Source organism: Cryptomeria japonica, chromosome 10 (genome assembly GCF_030272615.1).
Source record: "Cryptomeria japonica chromosome 10, Sugi_1.0, whole genome shotgun sequence".
Classification (NCBI taxonomy): domain Eukaryota; kingdom Viridiplantae; phylum Streptophyta; class Pinopsida; order Cupressales; family Cupressaceae; genus Cryptomeria; species Cryptomeria japonica.
In genome coordinates, this window is record NC_081414.1 from 278,330,582 (window position 1) to 278,343,986 (window position 13,405).

Genomic DNA, 13,405 nt, shown 5'->3' on the forward strand with positions numbered 1-13,405 from the left:
AGTAGAGCGAAGCGATTCAAAGGCGATCAAATCTCTTCCGAAGCAAAATTCAAGGTATTTATATCAATCACAACGCATTGTCAAGCAAGTTAACCGATCATATCAGTTGTGAATATCTGTTTTATATTTACTAAGTGGAAAGCGTCTGCTGGTTAAAAGTTTTCAAACCCTAAGGCTCTTTTATTAGTGATTATCCAAAGTTTGAAATGGCTCCTAAGATTCAGAAACCCGTTGTTGTTGAGAACATTGAGAAGCCCTCACTGAAATACTCACTACCTCCCAAAGTAGCATCTGAACCGGATGATAAAACTGCATTTTCACTCATTCCGGATAGGGTTTTATTAGTTGAGGATGTCAAATTCTTCACTAAGTGTCATGCCGAGGAACTAGGTCACACAAAGATCAAGGACACGTATGATGAATTGTGTACCGATGGAAAACTGGATAGCAAGTTTGAACATATTAAAGTCAAGGGATTGACCGAAGCCCTAACCTACCCGTGATTCTTCAAGCCCCAATGGGTTAAATTTGTTTTGAGCAGAGTTCATGATGACTTTATGTGGTTAGAGGAGCAACCATTCAAGATCACCAAGGAAATCATCCACTTGATCACCGGTTACCCTATTTTTGACCATGCTCGAGCTCAGAAAATGATTTCACAGAAGGAATTGATCACTTTAACCGTGGTTGAATCTGATTGCAGAGGTCTGAAACTGAACAATGTCATAGATGTAGAGCTGAAGTTTGCAATTAGAGTCATAGGTTATTGTTTGTTTCAATCGGCAAGGGAAAACAGTGTACCTTGTGCTGCTGTTGATTTAGCCTATAAAATTGTGAAGAAAGGTATGAAGATTGATCTATGCGAAGTGTTGTTGAAAAATTTGTTTGAAAATCTCAACACCATAAGCCGAAGAAGAACAACTTGGCAAACACACTAAAGTTTGGATCACTTTTGGTATGCATGTTTTTCTATTTTGAGAAATTCTTTCCATCAGTCGGTAATGTAGTTTGGGAGCTACACCGACCAATCACCCATCAAATCAATGACTTCATCAAACAACTGGGTGATAAATTCAATGAGATTATGGATGATTATTTTATCAATTTTCAAGAAAAGATGCATAACAGGTACAGGATACCACCCTAGTTAGTGGAAAAATATAAGGACAATATATGTTTTGAAGTGGACACCGACTACTGCTATGTCAATGCGGTAGATCTGAGAACTCAATCTTTGCCGCCTATGGGTTATGAGATTTATTTTGACATTACACAACAACAGATAGATGCCTTTCTTGCACTGCTAAGGCATGCTACCGAGATTAGATACGGTACATATGAAGAAGTTAAAGAAAAAGTCAAAATGAGCATTGTAGTACCAAAGGCTACAAGGAAAGAAACAAAAATGATTAAAGCATTAACAGAGAAATTTAGAGAAGGTTCTTCCTCCACTCCTGTTAAGAGCAATCAAGTCATCACTGAGGAGTAATCTGAAGCCCAAGAAGCAGCAATTACATTGAGCACCAAGTTGCCAAAAGGCAAAATTTTGAAACAGAAGAAACAGGATACATCACAGGTATCACCTACTCCTCCAGTGAAGCGCCCCAATACTAGATCATCTGTAGCATCATCGAGTAAGAAGTAGAAAAATGTTGCAATGCCTAAGGTAACAAAAACTTATAAGAAGTCTACTTGGAGACTCATTTTAAATAAAGAGTCAAGTGACACCGAATCTGAAGACAAAACTAAATTTCAGATTGTCAAAAGAAAAAAGGAAGATGTACATAGTGTTGATAATTTTTGTGCCAATTTGAAACAATATGGTGGATTTGGGTCATTTAGGTATGTTAAATATGACTCTCGGACAGAAGAAGAAAAGAGGCAAATAGAAGAGTCAGTTGTATGTACACTTCTTAAATTCCGATTAGTCCCATTAGAAGTAACTAATTCTCTTCCAAAAGCATTGTACTTACACATTGATAACAGGTGGAAATATGCTATGGACTCAGAAAAGAAGATGAGAGAAAGAAGTCCGGTACATCTCTTTCCAGACATGTCGGTAGATGAGATAAGTGAATATCTGAAAAACTACCAGACTAACTTCCTAGTCAAGCAAAGAGCCTTGAAACTGATGAATGGCCTTTATCTTGAAGTAGAGAAAGAGACCAAAAAAAAATGGCAAGAAATTTTTCGAATCAAGAGTGCCGATGAGCAAGGTGAAGTTGAAATAGTGGATATCACCGAGCAAGATCCCACTAAAACTATACAAGCTGATGAGGATGTCATGGATACCGAGGTATAGGAACAGGAAATGATAGAAGGGAATGCTTATGCCAAACTGGTATCAAGTGAATCAGTTTTGGAACAAGTAAAGTCCTATCCTTCGGTAAGTCAACATGTTTCAACCGAGACACCTCAGGATACTGAACAAGGCAAAGAGGGTCAATAGTCTACCAAAGGAGAAGCTACTTCTCAGACCACCGGGGAACAGACTTCTCAAGCCCCTTCAAGTACTGACAATGTTACAACTGAGACCCCGAGAAAGGATTCACTGAAGGCTACATTTGAGGCTAAAGAAATTGACAAAAGTGTTGCCTCTACCGAGCAACCTACCGAGGGTGAACAAGCCTCCCAAGCCATTGTATTAGTTCAATCTGTGAAAGCCTCCTCCTCTAAAGAAAAGAAAATGAAAAAGCATAGTTTCAAGTTAGATTTGTCAAAACCAATTGTGTTGCCAAATGTAGACATATCCAAATTAAAAGGGCAAGCACTTGTTGAATTCAGTGAACTATGCAAAGCCAAAGCCGAACAAGAGAAACAAATAGCTATACAAAATAAAAACAAAGTACTTCAGAAGGTCAAAGCACTATTAACAGAAATGCTACCTGAAGCTACAGTGACAAAAGATGCAGCCATCCATATTCAACTGGATGAACTCCTCAATAAGATCGAAACATTTGGAGTAGATGCATTTGAATACCTGAGCAAATTGAAGGACAAAGAGCTCACTGCAAAAATGATTGAAGAGGTACAGAAAGCCATTGCTATCGGTAAAGTAAAACTTGTCAAATTTATTGCTGAGTTGTCCCCTCAACTCAAGCACATTCTTTATTTATTTCAGAAACTCTGTACATTTTCTTTATTTATTAAAGATATCAAGAATAAAACAGAAGTGATTGAGAAAGAGATCACTAATCTCTCCAATAAATTGACCACTGAGCCAAATTCTATTCAAAATTTCTATACCAAGTTACAAACGCTCATGGCTCAACAATTGGAACTTAAGAATGAAGAGCACAAAATAAGGATGGACATTATGACTCTTCAAACCTTATTCATTCCACACTTGTCCTCCGTCCAAGAACAGATCAACAAGGCTACCTCCTTATCCACTCAGCCAGAGGGGAGCACTTTAGATGGTTTGATTTCACTATTAGCTGATATTACAGCTCAGAATTCACTCATGGATAGTGTCAAGGATGCACTCTCTGCCACTCTCACTGATGCAAGAACAAAGTATAAATCCATTTTTGACCAGTTGCCTCCACCGAATGGTAACTAGTTTTGATGTTTGTCAAAAAGGGGGAGTATAGTGTATACAAGAGGAGTATACCGAGCAAATCAGCATATTCGAGTATACAGATAATTTTGACAGGGGGAGCAGTGAACCGAGCAATGAATACAGAATATTGATCACAGCGCATGCATAATCAGAGTTATGTACAGTATATTGATAAGGGGAGTATATCTGAGTATACTATTTTATTGACAATTGTATATACTGTCAGTTTAGTCAAATTTTGTAAGTATATAGAATTTTTGAGTTATGACTTTGAAAGAAGTTTTGTCAAACATTTCAAAACTAATGTCAAAAGGGGAGATTGTTACTATTTACTAAGTTGTCATTAGTTTTATGTCCAAAGTCATTCTATATACCCTACTCGGTTATTTTTACCATTCAGTCGATAAGCACAGAGCAGCCGGTTACAGAAGTTACAAGTCACAAAGTTTAGTATACATCGAGTTGTCTACCGAGTAACGTTCTATGACTACCGAGCAGCAAAGATGGTATACCGAGTTAATACACACCGAGTAAAACGTGTTACCAGATTCATTGAACATGGACACATGTGGAAATGTGTTACAAAGATCAAGGAACAAGAAACCGTTAACACATTGGAAATTGTACTTATAGATTTAATATGATTTTGAGGACATCTATCCAATGAAATAATTTTGTATGGTTATTCATTCGATGAATCATGTTTGTAAGATCGAAGCATGAACAAGATCACCGTTACAAGAGATCTATTTATACAACATGAATTGAGGATCAAATGTGTGTGTGTGAAGCAAGACATATGTGAAAAGAAAAATCATGGGAAAGCACTGAGTGTTATGACTGTTACGATTGACAGAGATACACAGAGATCACCAAGAAGGATTTCAGAGAACAGTCAAGGAACAGAGTAAACAGAAAGGTTTACCGAGTTAATTTATGATTTACCCAAGTATGCTATAAGCAAGGTAATTTCATTTTGAGCACATAGAATCTGCTATAACATTTCAGATGTGAAGTTGCGGATATTTTGTAAGATTTTGATTGTAATATTTTGAGTTGTAAGAGAAACCTTTAACTGGGTAAAAGACTCTAACAGAGTCTATAAATTGTAAAGCCTTTAACCAGGTGCAACATTTAGAATAAGTGTTGTAAAATCCTTTAGCAAGGTAGATCTAAAGATCTTGATACTCCTAACAGGGTAAGCTATCAGAAATAGCAAAACATGTAGTTCTAATCGAGCAACCTTTATTATTGTAGTAGTGAAGTTGTGGGTGTCATCCCCACCACAATTTTTCTCTCTAACCAAGAGTTTTTGCGTAACCAAAATATATGTGTTATGGAGTGAATCATGTATGATTGTTATTTATTTGTTTTAGCATTATATTATGTTACAACAATTTTCGGTTTATGCTTAACAGTGAAGTTATTGTTGAAGAAAAGATTTGAAGTACTGATTCACCCCTCCCCTCTCAGTACATTAGCTTTCCATATTGGGCCTAACAGAAAGAAGAGGCACATTCCAAACCCCTTGGAATTAGATCAGTATTCAAGCCTCTTAGGTTTAGATCTATCTAATTCATATCTTTCCCTAATGTAATGGTCCTTCGGTCATAAATTAGTAGTTTTTTCCTTCGATGGTGGAAACCCTAATTTTTTACCATTATAATTATATACATTAAAGTTCAATTTCACCCCTTCCCTTTTTAGGTTTTCTCCATTTGATGTGATGTCTTCTAGAATTTTGAGTGATTTTTATTTCTTCCATGCAAAATTCAATTCCCCATTTCAATTTAAAAGATAATTCAAAGCTCGTATTACATTGAAAATATTTTTGATATTTCATGTGTCTAATATTTTCTCTTATCCCATTTTTTATCATTTGCAAAACCTCTTTACTATTCTTCACATCCTTTCTAAATATCTTCATTTTCCTTTCGTTAGAAATTTACCAAGCAAGAAAAGATGGGTTTGTAAGGAAGTTAAGTACTGGAACAACTTCATACACTAACCTTCAGAGGAAGATAATGCAAAAACTTGTACAAATCATTACAACAATTACATACACTAGAAATAAATAAACATAAATAGCATGCATACCATAACACAACAATTTACATTAGAAAAACCATTTCAAGAGAAAAAAAACCATACTCCAAAAGCCACCCAATATATATTGTTAAAAAATCAACAACAAATCACAATATACTTGTAGAGCAAGCTTCTTATAGGAGTACCACAAATGAGATCTCGAGGCAGCTCAATAGTTATCAGACTCTGATAACACATCACAATACGATAGTGGCAATAGAATCCCCTCTTAAAATATCTAGCAAGGGGGTGACCCCTTGCAACTCCCATGTCAAGGGCTATACCATCGAACCCCCATGGTTGGGAGTGCTGCCCCGAACCCCCATTGTCATGTACCAATGGTACTCTTTTATCATTGCAACATTGAGACACCATTTTCCTTACAAGGTTCCATACTTATTTCATAACAAAGTGTTTGAAAGGGGTATTAATCCTCCAAATTTAAATAAAAATTCTTGTGGTAATGGGACCAACCCAATTAATAAGTAGGCAATATATTCCATAGAAAGTCAAATTATGATATTGCTATCAGGATTCAACTGCAATGAGTTTGACTCAAAAACTACACAGTTGAATCCTAATAGTAATATCATGACTAACCCAATTATCCTGAAGGGAAGATAGCACCTCATCCAAGACTTCTTTGGTGAAACTATAGTGTAAGATTAAATTGTCCACTAACTCCTCTTGTTTACAATATAGAATGCACATATTGACTAAATTTAAGGTCCCTTTTACTACATTATTCAGTTAGAATTTTGTTGTGATTTATTGTCGACTAAAAATAGGTTATTTTAGGGGTAACGTTTTTGTTCCAAATTAAGTTCCATCCAGAGCAAGGTCTTCCTAGTTTTGCTCAATTGTATAGTAGGCCAAAGAGACAAAAAAGATACCTAAGTAATTGGATCTCTAGAAACCTTCATCTATATTTTTTATATTGAAGAAACAATAGTTCCCTAAATATTGCAGAAATTAACCTCTAGCCTCCTCACTCAAAAAGAGTTGAAGAGGAAAAAACTTCCATTTAGGTTGTTTCCCACTCTAATCAATATAACCAAATAATCTGATACCAAAGTGTCTTGATAGAGGACCTTTACAAGCCATAAGCATGGTTATGAACTCATGACTAGCATTGCCAATCTAGATGTCTTACCAGAAATTGATCCTTGTTCCATTTCCTACTTGCCATTTGATTCCTTGATTATAATGTTATCTTGTGGATATGCTTTGTTATTCTTTTGCATTGTAAATTATAAATTCTAAAAACGTAGTTTGTATTTGTTTCTCACATGAGAATAATCAGGGATTGGAATACTTTTATTGTAATATCCCTTTAATTATCTCATTTAATTAGAAAAGTTATTTTATTTACTATAATTAATTTATTACGTTACAAAAGTTATTTTAATTTAGAGTTCTCTCAATATTTAATTTTTATTCACATTGTTTTCTTTTATTTTTTCATTTGAAGTTATGTATGTGTATGTATGTATGTATGTATGTACTCTCTCTCTCTCTCTCTCTCTCTCTCTCTCTCTCTCTCTCTCTCTCTCTCTCTCTCTCTCTCTCTCTCTCTCTCTCTCTCTCTCTCTCTCTCTCTCTCTCTCTCTCTCTCTCTCTCTCTCTCTCTCTCTCTCTCTCTCTCTCTCTCTACAGCTTGTCCACAACTTCCACTAAGAAATCATTTCCCTGATACCACTTGGTGTAGTTCTGAGTTTAGGGAAATTATGGTCGAACTGTTGAACTAGGAAACTCTTCAAACTCACAAAGTGTTTATGGAATCTCTTTATTAACATGCAAACATATTTAGTACAAGGTGTTTAATGTTCCATGGGCACATGTCTTGGTGTTGAACCTTACAAAGATGCAAGTATTGGTACCAATATTCATTCCCAAATTCCTCTTACCAAATTCTCTAGCTCCTAAATCTTGATAAAAAAAGATTGCTCCTTTCTCTCGTGCAATGACACCCTGAATTAATTTATCTTGCAGAAGGTGTTACTCTCTATAAACTCATACATGTGTAGTCGTTATTCTAAAATAATTCTATGAAAAATTGGAAGCATCATGCAATTAGCAAATCTACTCATGTCGTAACATGTCCAAACACATTTTGCACTTGATTGGCACTTGTGATTTTACAACTTAGTCATTATAAATGCCTCTAACACCTTCTAACAATTAGCACGCTACATACTCTTTTGTTTGTGATTGGGATTCACTAGGGACTCATAATAGATGCAATGTTGAGGGTTCCTAAGATACAAGGAACCCACGGAACCCTACAATGCACACTTGCCACCCCTTTTTTGGTGGTACCTAAGGTCTCAAGAACCTTTGAACTCCCAAAATTTTTTACAATATCCCCTTTCTAATGATTTTGTGTTTCAATCAACTTGGGAACCATCAAACATTTTCAAACAGTTTTTTCAAAAAATCTACCAATTCATGAACTTGGAAAAGTGTCAAACATACAATTTTCCTTCCTTGTTGGAGCTTTAGTTGGGAATAGGAACTTTCCACTAGTTTTAGTGGTTCTTGGAACTTCCCAAAGGCTCAACTTCCCTAGAAAAGCTAAGTCTTAAAATTTATTAATGAAATGAGAAATAACTAGAATTGGTCAAAGGTTTTGATGGCTCTCAAAACACCCTTAATCTTTGACTATACATGTAAAAAAAAATCCTTGAAGACATATCTACAATTCCACTCGAAATAGGAATACATGGTGGTACTAATAAGAACTAAAAATGTCACCAATTCTAAAGGTTCCTAGAACTACTAAAAGTTCTGACTCAATTCTTGAGTAGCCCATAACATCTTATTGCCCTTTATTTAGTTAATTGAACTCTAATTTCCACCAAATTTGAAATCCATGTACCCAATAAGCCCCTCTTCAAGATGAAATAATCACTTCACCTTGCATCAACTGAAACTCTCCAGGATTTAATCATCAACCCCTACAAGAAAAAATAAGGAAGAAACAAACAACTAAAAGGAAAAATATTTTTGTGGACCTAAATGCTCTTCCATCAAGATTCCATGATAGTTTTATTGTGATTCCTATGTATTTGCAAGTATCCATGACCTATCAAGAAGATCATAAAATAATATTTTTTAAAAGAGATTTTTTTTTTTCATTTTTTGCTATATTTTTATTTTAGACAGACATTAAACAAACTATTTTTCTTTAGTTTTCTTTCATTCTTCTACAATACTTAAAATTTTAAAAGAGTAAGGTTTTTATTAAGTCTATTTATTTATTTTTAGTTATTTGTTTTCAATGTCTTATTTATAATTTATCAACTTTCTTACCATAGAAATTTTAATAGCATCTTGTTCTAGTCCACAGTTGACCTAAACTCAAAATACATTTTAGTTATTTTTTGTAGTATATTAATATGATGAAATTGATTCTAGGTGGTGAGGTTTATATTTAATTAACAAGAGTACGATGTTAGGTATTCAAGTTCATATATTCAAGTGAAAGCCCATGTGTGGAATTCTTAGACCCATCAAATCTTACCTTGGAATGAATCATATATTTGTGTCATTGGAGTGGGTAATAGCATATATTAATGAGAAAGAGCAACTACATGAGCTAAAAATTCATAGAGTGAATCATCTTTTAGTAAAAAGAAGATGAAAGGCAATTAATCCCTCTATTCCCTCATCTAATCCCAATTTTGTGGTAGAGATCCGCCAATTTTTGGCCACTTTTAAAGACTAACCCACTATAAATAAGAGTCCAAAATGACCTCCACAAGTGGTATTTTAAAATGTGACTTAAGATATTGACAATCAAAATATAGCAAGACACATTTATGAAAATATGTTAGATTTCAATATTTTGGTTCATCATTTTAATAATAAATGAGGTTCAAAAAGAGTACAAGGCCACTTAGGTCATGACAAGTAAGATAATAATAGACATATAGGTAGGGATTGTAAAAGGTTTATTGAAGTCCATATGAGATTAATGAGCTAAGATAGGGATGTCCATTAGTTGTAATAAGTGGAAAGATGCTAAAAACAGATCATTGATCAATGTCATAGTTGTGTCCCTTAAAAAGGAAGTATTTTTTACAACCATTGCTTGTGAGGAGGAGAATAAATATGGCCAATTTATTATTAATATACTCATCATAAGCATTGAGGGAATGGGACACATTGTAAAGTTCATTTTCTAGATTACCTTGTAATTTGCCCTAAATTCATAAATCCAAATGAATCAAGGAACATAATATAGTTAGAGATATAATCCTTACTCATGAATAAGACGAGATAAGTCTACCTTGGAAACCTACAACTAAGTTAGATAATGATGTAGAAATAATTCATAAAATACTTTCATTTCTAGGGCTAAGGAATAGATATACTAATATCACCTAGCAAATCTAAATGATTACATGGGGTTTGAACCTTAATGAGCGTAGAGTTAGGAGAAATAATAAGGTGCCCCAAATATCCCCTATTCTAGGCCCAAGGGTAGAAAGTTTGCCCCCCTTGGCCTCATGTGGTCCTCAACCATTCTCATGAGGTGTTGTACCTAGTGAGTTTTGTACATTGTTTCCCTATAACTTGCCATTCTTCTCTCCTCTTATAATTGAGGGTCCCTTCTAGCTTATGTCAACAATTGATTAAAATGGGATTTGTAGGGAAGACATGGAATAGAGTGCCCCTAAATTGACCCTTGACCTAAGTCCAAGGACAAAAACTCGATCCCTCGTGGTCTCCAGTTCTCATGAGGTAGGATGTCTAGTGAGGTATTCCTTTCCATTCACCCTCCTTGCATTCCCTTCCTTTCCCACAACATGATCAATTATTGCAAATAGAAATTCACATTATTAAATGAAAATATATTTATGTGTTAAATTGAGACATTCAGATCTACATATATCAAATATATATAATTATAACACACAACAAGTCCATATTTTTTATTAGAGCAAGGCCACAAAATTATTAAAGAAAGTTAAAACACAATGACCACTGCACTACATCTTGCCTTTGCATTGAGTCCAAATTACCATATGGATGAGATTCTTTATGTATCAATAAGGATTTCCTTCTATAGATATTATGAATTTGTTGAAGGGTATAAGGCGGTATTTAATAAACTCTTCCCTTGTCTTGATTTCCTAGTTATAGTTATGAGTGATTTTGTTGATTTTGTACGTGCTCCAAGGGTAAACGTATTGAAACTTTTCGTGATAATTTTGAAAATGATCAAATTTAATAGTACTTTCATGGCCAACAATTCTAACACCTACAACCCCTCATAGTATGAATATTATCATACTTCAGTTTAAAAAATTTATTATTTAAAATTTTATTCATATTTTTATAATGTATACTTATATATGTACTTTAACTTCATAGATGACTAGCTCATTTAAGCACATAGTCTTTTATACACTCTAAGTATAATTGATCACACTAAAAGGATAAATTATTCTTCTTCTTTTTTTTCTTAATTAAATGCCTTCTTAGTTTGAATTATGAAAGAAGAGGTTGATGTTTTTCTTACTAAAAATGTTTTCAAAAAAATTCTAGAGTATTGGGCATTATTTCCTTTGCTTTTCCAAATATGTTATGGGTATTTTTTTAACTTCGAATTTTCTTATGTTACAAAAAGTTGCAACAAAATTTTAGAGGAATGGGTACAATTTCTTCTATCTTTCTTTATATTGTGGGTATTTATTTCTTTGATTTTCTTATAATACAAATGTTTTCAATAAATTTTAACATAATGACTCTAGTTTCTTCTACCTTGCTTTATACTATGGATATTTCTAACAAAAGTTCAACAATTTCAAAGTACCAAAACTCTAGACTGACATTAAAAAATGATAATAATATAAGGGAAGTTGTCATATCATCAAAAGATGAGTACAACTTCTATTTAAGTATTCTTATAAGATAAGCTAGGTTTCAGAAAAGCATTTCAGATAGTATGAAGCTAAAGTTATCACTTTCAAATATTGCTACTTTAAGTTAAAGAAGTGAATACTAACAAAAATTTGCACAATTTCAACAAGGATAATAAGATTTTAAGTTTACATGAACAATAAAAAACCAATATTTGCATACAAATAATTTAAACAAAGATACAAGCTCTTAAATAAAAAATATAAATAAAATAATAATTCAAAGAATAGTGTAAACATTTAAAAGTAATTAAAGAGGTTTATAATAACCAACTTTTGCTCATTTTAATGTCTCGGAGAGTACATACGAACTTTTAGGTCTAATCTGAAAACGTCAGAAACTCGTTTTTTTTTCCTTAAATAAATGAAGTCAGGGAGGAGGAAGAGTACCTGGTATTGGAGTACTCGGAGAGCTTCTCTGTTGCAGAAAAAATGACAAGCCCGACATCTGCGTCGCAGAGAATTGAAAGCTCCTTTGCCTTTTTTATCAACCCCTTCCTCCGCTTGGCAAAAGTCACACGCCTGGCCTCCTTTTTCTCTATTTTCTTCACCTCTCTCCCCATTTGAAACTCTTAAACTTAACCTGCAACGAAGCTTCGAAATTACACAGAGATTTACACCCTAATGAAACCCTCAGTAAAATACAGAAAAATATCAGTACCTCGAACCTCTAAAATGCAGCCTTAAAAGGATAAGATACGAAAAGTATATGAGATTTTTTTAGGTCGGGTCGGTTTTATCCGTTTCGCAGGGTAAGCATTGGCTAGATGTAATTTCAGATTTGTCCAAACGCCCCCAAATTTGCTTTCAGAGATGGACGCGCAATCCGAGGTCTACAGGAAGCTCTGGGGATTGAATCTGCACCTTCCACGTGTACAGATGTGGACTGGACGTTTCATTTATGGCCCAGAAAATGACAATATGCTAGGGAGGTTTTATCTATTAAATATCCCAAGCAATATGATAGGGATGCTTTATCTCTTAATGAGTGAGAAGAAGACGAGACAATATGATAGGAAGGCTTTATCTGTTAATGAGTGAGAAGATTGATTTGTACACACTTTTAAGACCTCACGCTAGCTATATAATTATTACGTTTCTTTTTCTGCTGCGTAGACTCCTTACGTCCTTAACAAATTTCTTTTCATTTCATTTCGTTTGCACGGAGTTTCGGTAATTGTACATGAAAATCACGGAGGCTCCAAAAACTTTTTCTAGGGGATAATTTTCTGTTATGGATGTTATAGTGCATCGTGATGGCTCGCTGATAGCCGTTATCCATATTATAACACAAGACCCGAAAAAAAGTATTACTAGTCGTGATCCTCCCAAATTGTATATGTTTTTGAAAGGAACGCAATCAAAATTAAAGGAAAATAACATGGAAAAATATTTTAAAATAAATCTATATAGAATACGTGGCAAATGGAAGGATTTTTAAATCAAATCTTGTGAATGTAAACATGTCTATGTTTTGTTTACTATTGACTTCATATTTTTCTTCAACGAATGTGTTGAGCTCTTATAGTGATCCAATTGTAGGTTATGTGTATGGACATAATTATGGAGAAGGTAAGAACAACAATATTTGGATTTTGATTTGTTGCTAATTATTTTAGTTACACAACTTTTTTGTTTTTTAATGAGTATGGTAATATAAAATATGTTTTTTCAAAATTTATATAAAATTTGCAATCATAATCCCATCTATAATTGTAATTATAGTTATGGTACTAACTTTAACCCTAATCGTAACCTCAATCTTAATTGCATGTGAACCTTAACTTTAATTAAACTCTAATCTTAATAAGGTTATAATTAAATATAT

The 13,405-nt window shown here is 33.9% G+C and overlaps 1 protein-coding gene across 3 annotated transcripts in view; it reads right to left on the reverse strand.

Moving 5' to 3' along the window:
- Positions 1–12,386, reverse strand: part of LOC131040678 (MADS-box transcription factor 23) — a 181,785-nt gene extending 169,399 nt beyond the window's left edge. Inside the window, exons 1-2 of one of the 3 annotated variants that reach the window (XM_059213623.1) lie at positions 12,246–12,381; positions 11,968–12,160 (exon numbers count right to left, since the gene is read on the reverse strand). In XM_059213623.1, the coding sequence (XP_059069606.1) occupies positions 11,968–12,140 (173 nt within the window). In that variant the 5' untranslated portion in view covers positions 12,141–12,160; positions 12,246–12,381. The other 2 variants (XM_059213622.1, XM_057973629.2) reach the window with 2 other exon arrangements.
- Between the last annotated feature and the right edge of the window lie 1,019 nt (positions 12,387–13,405).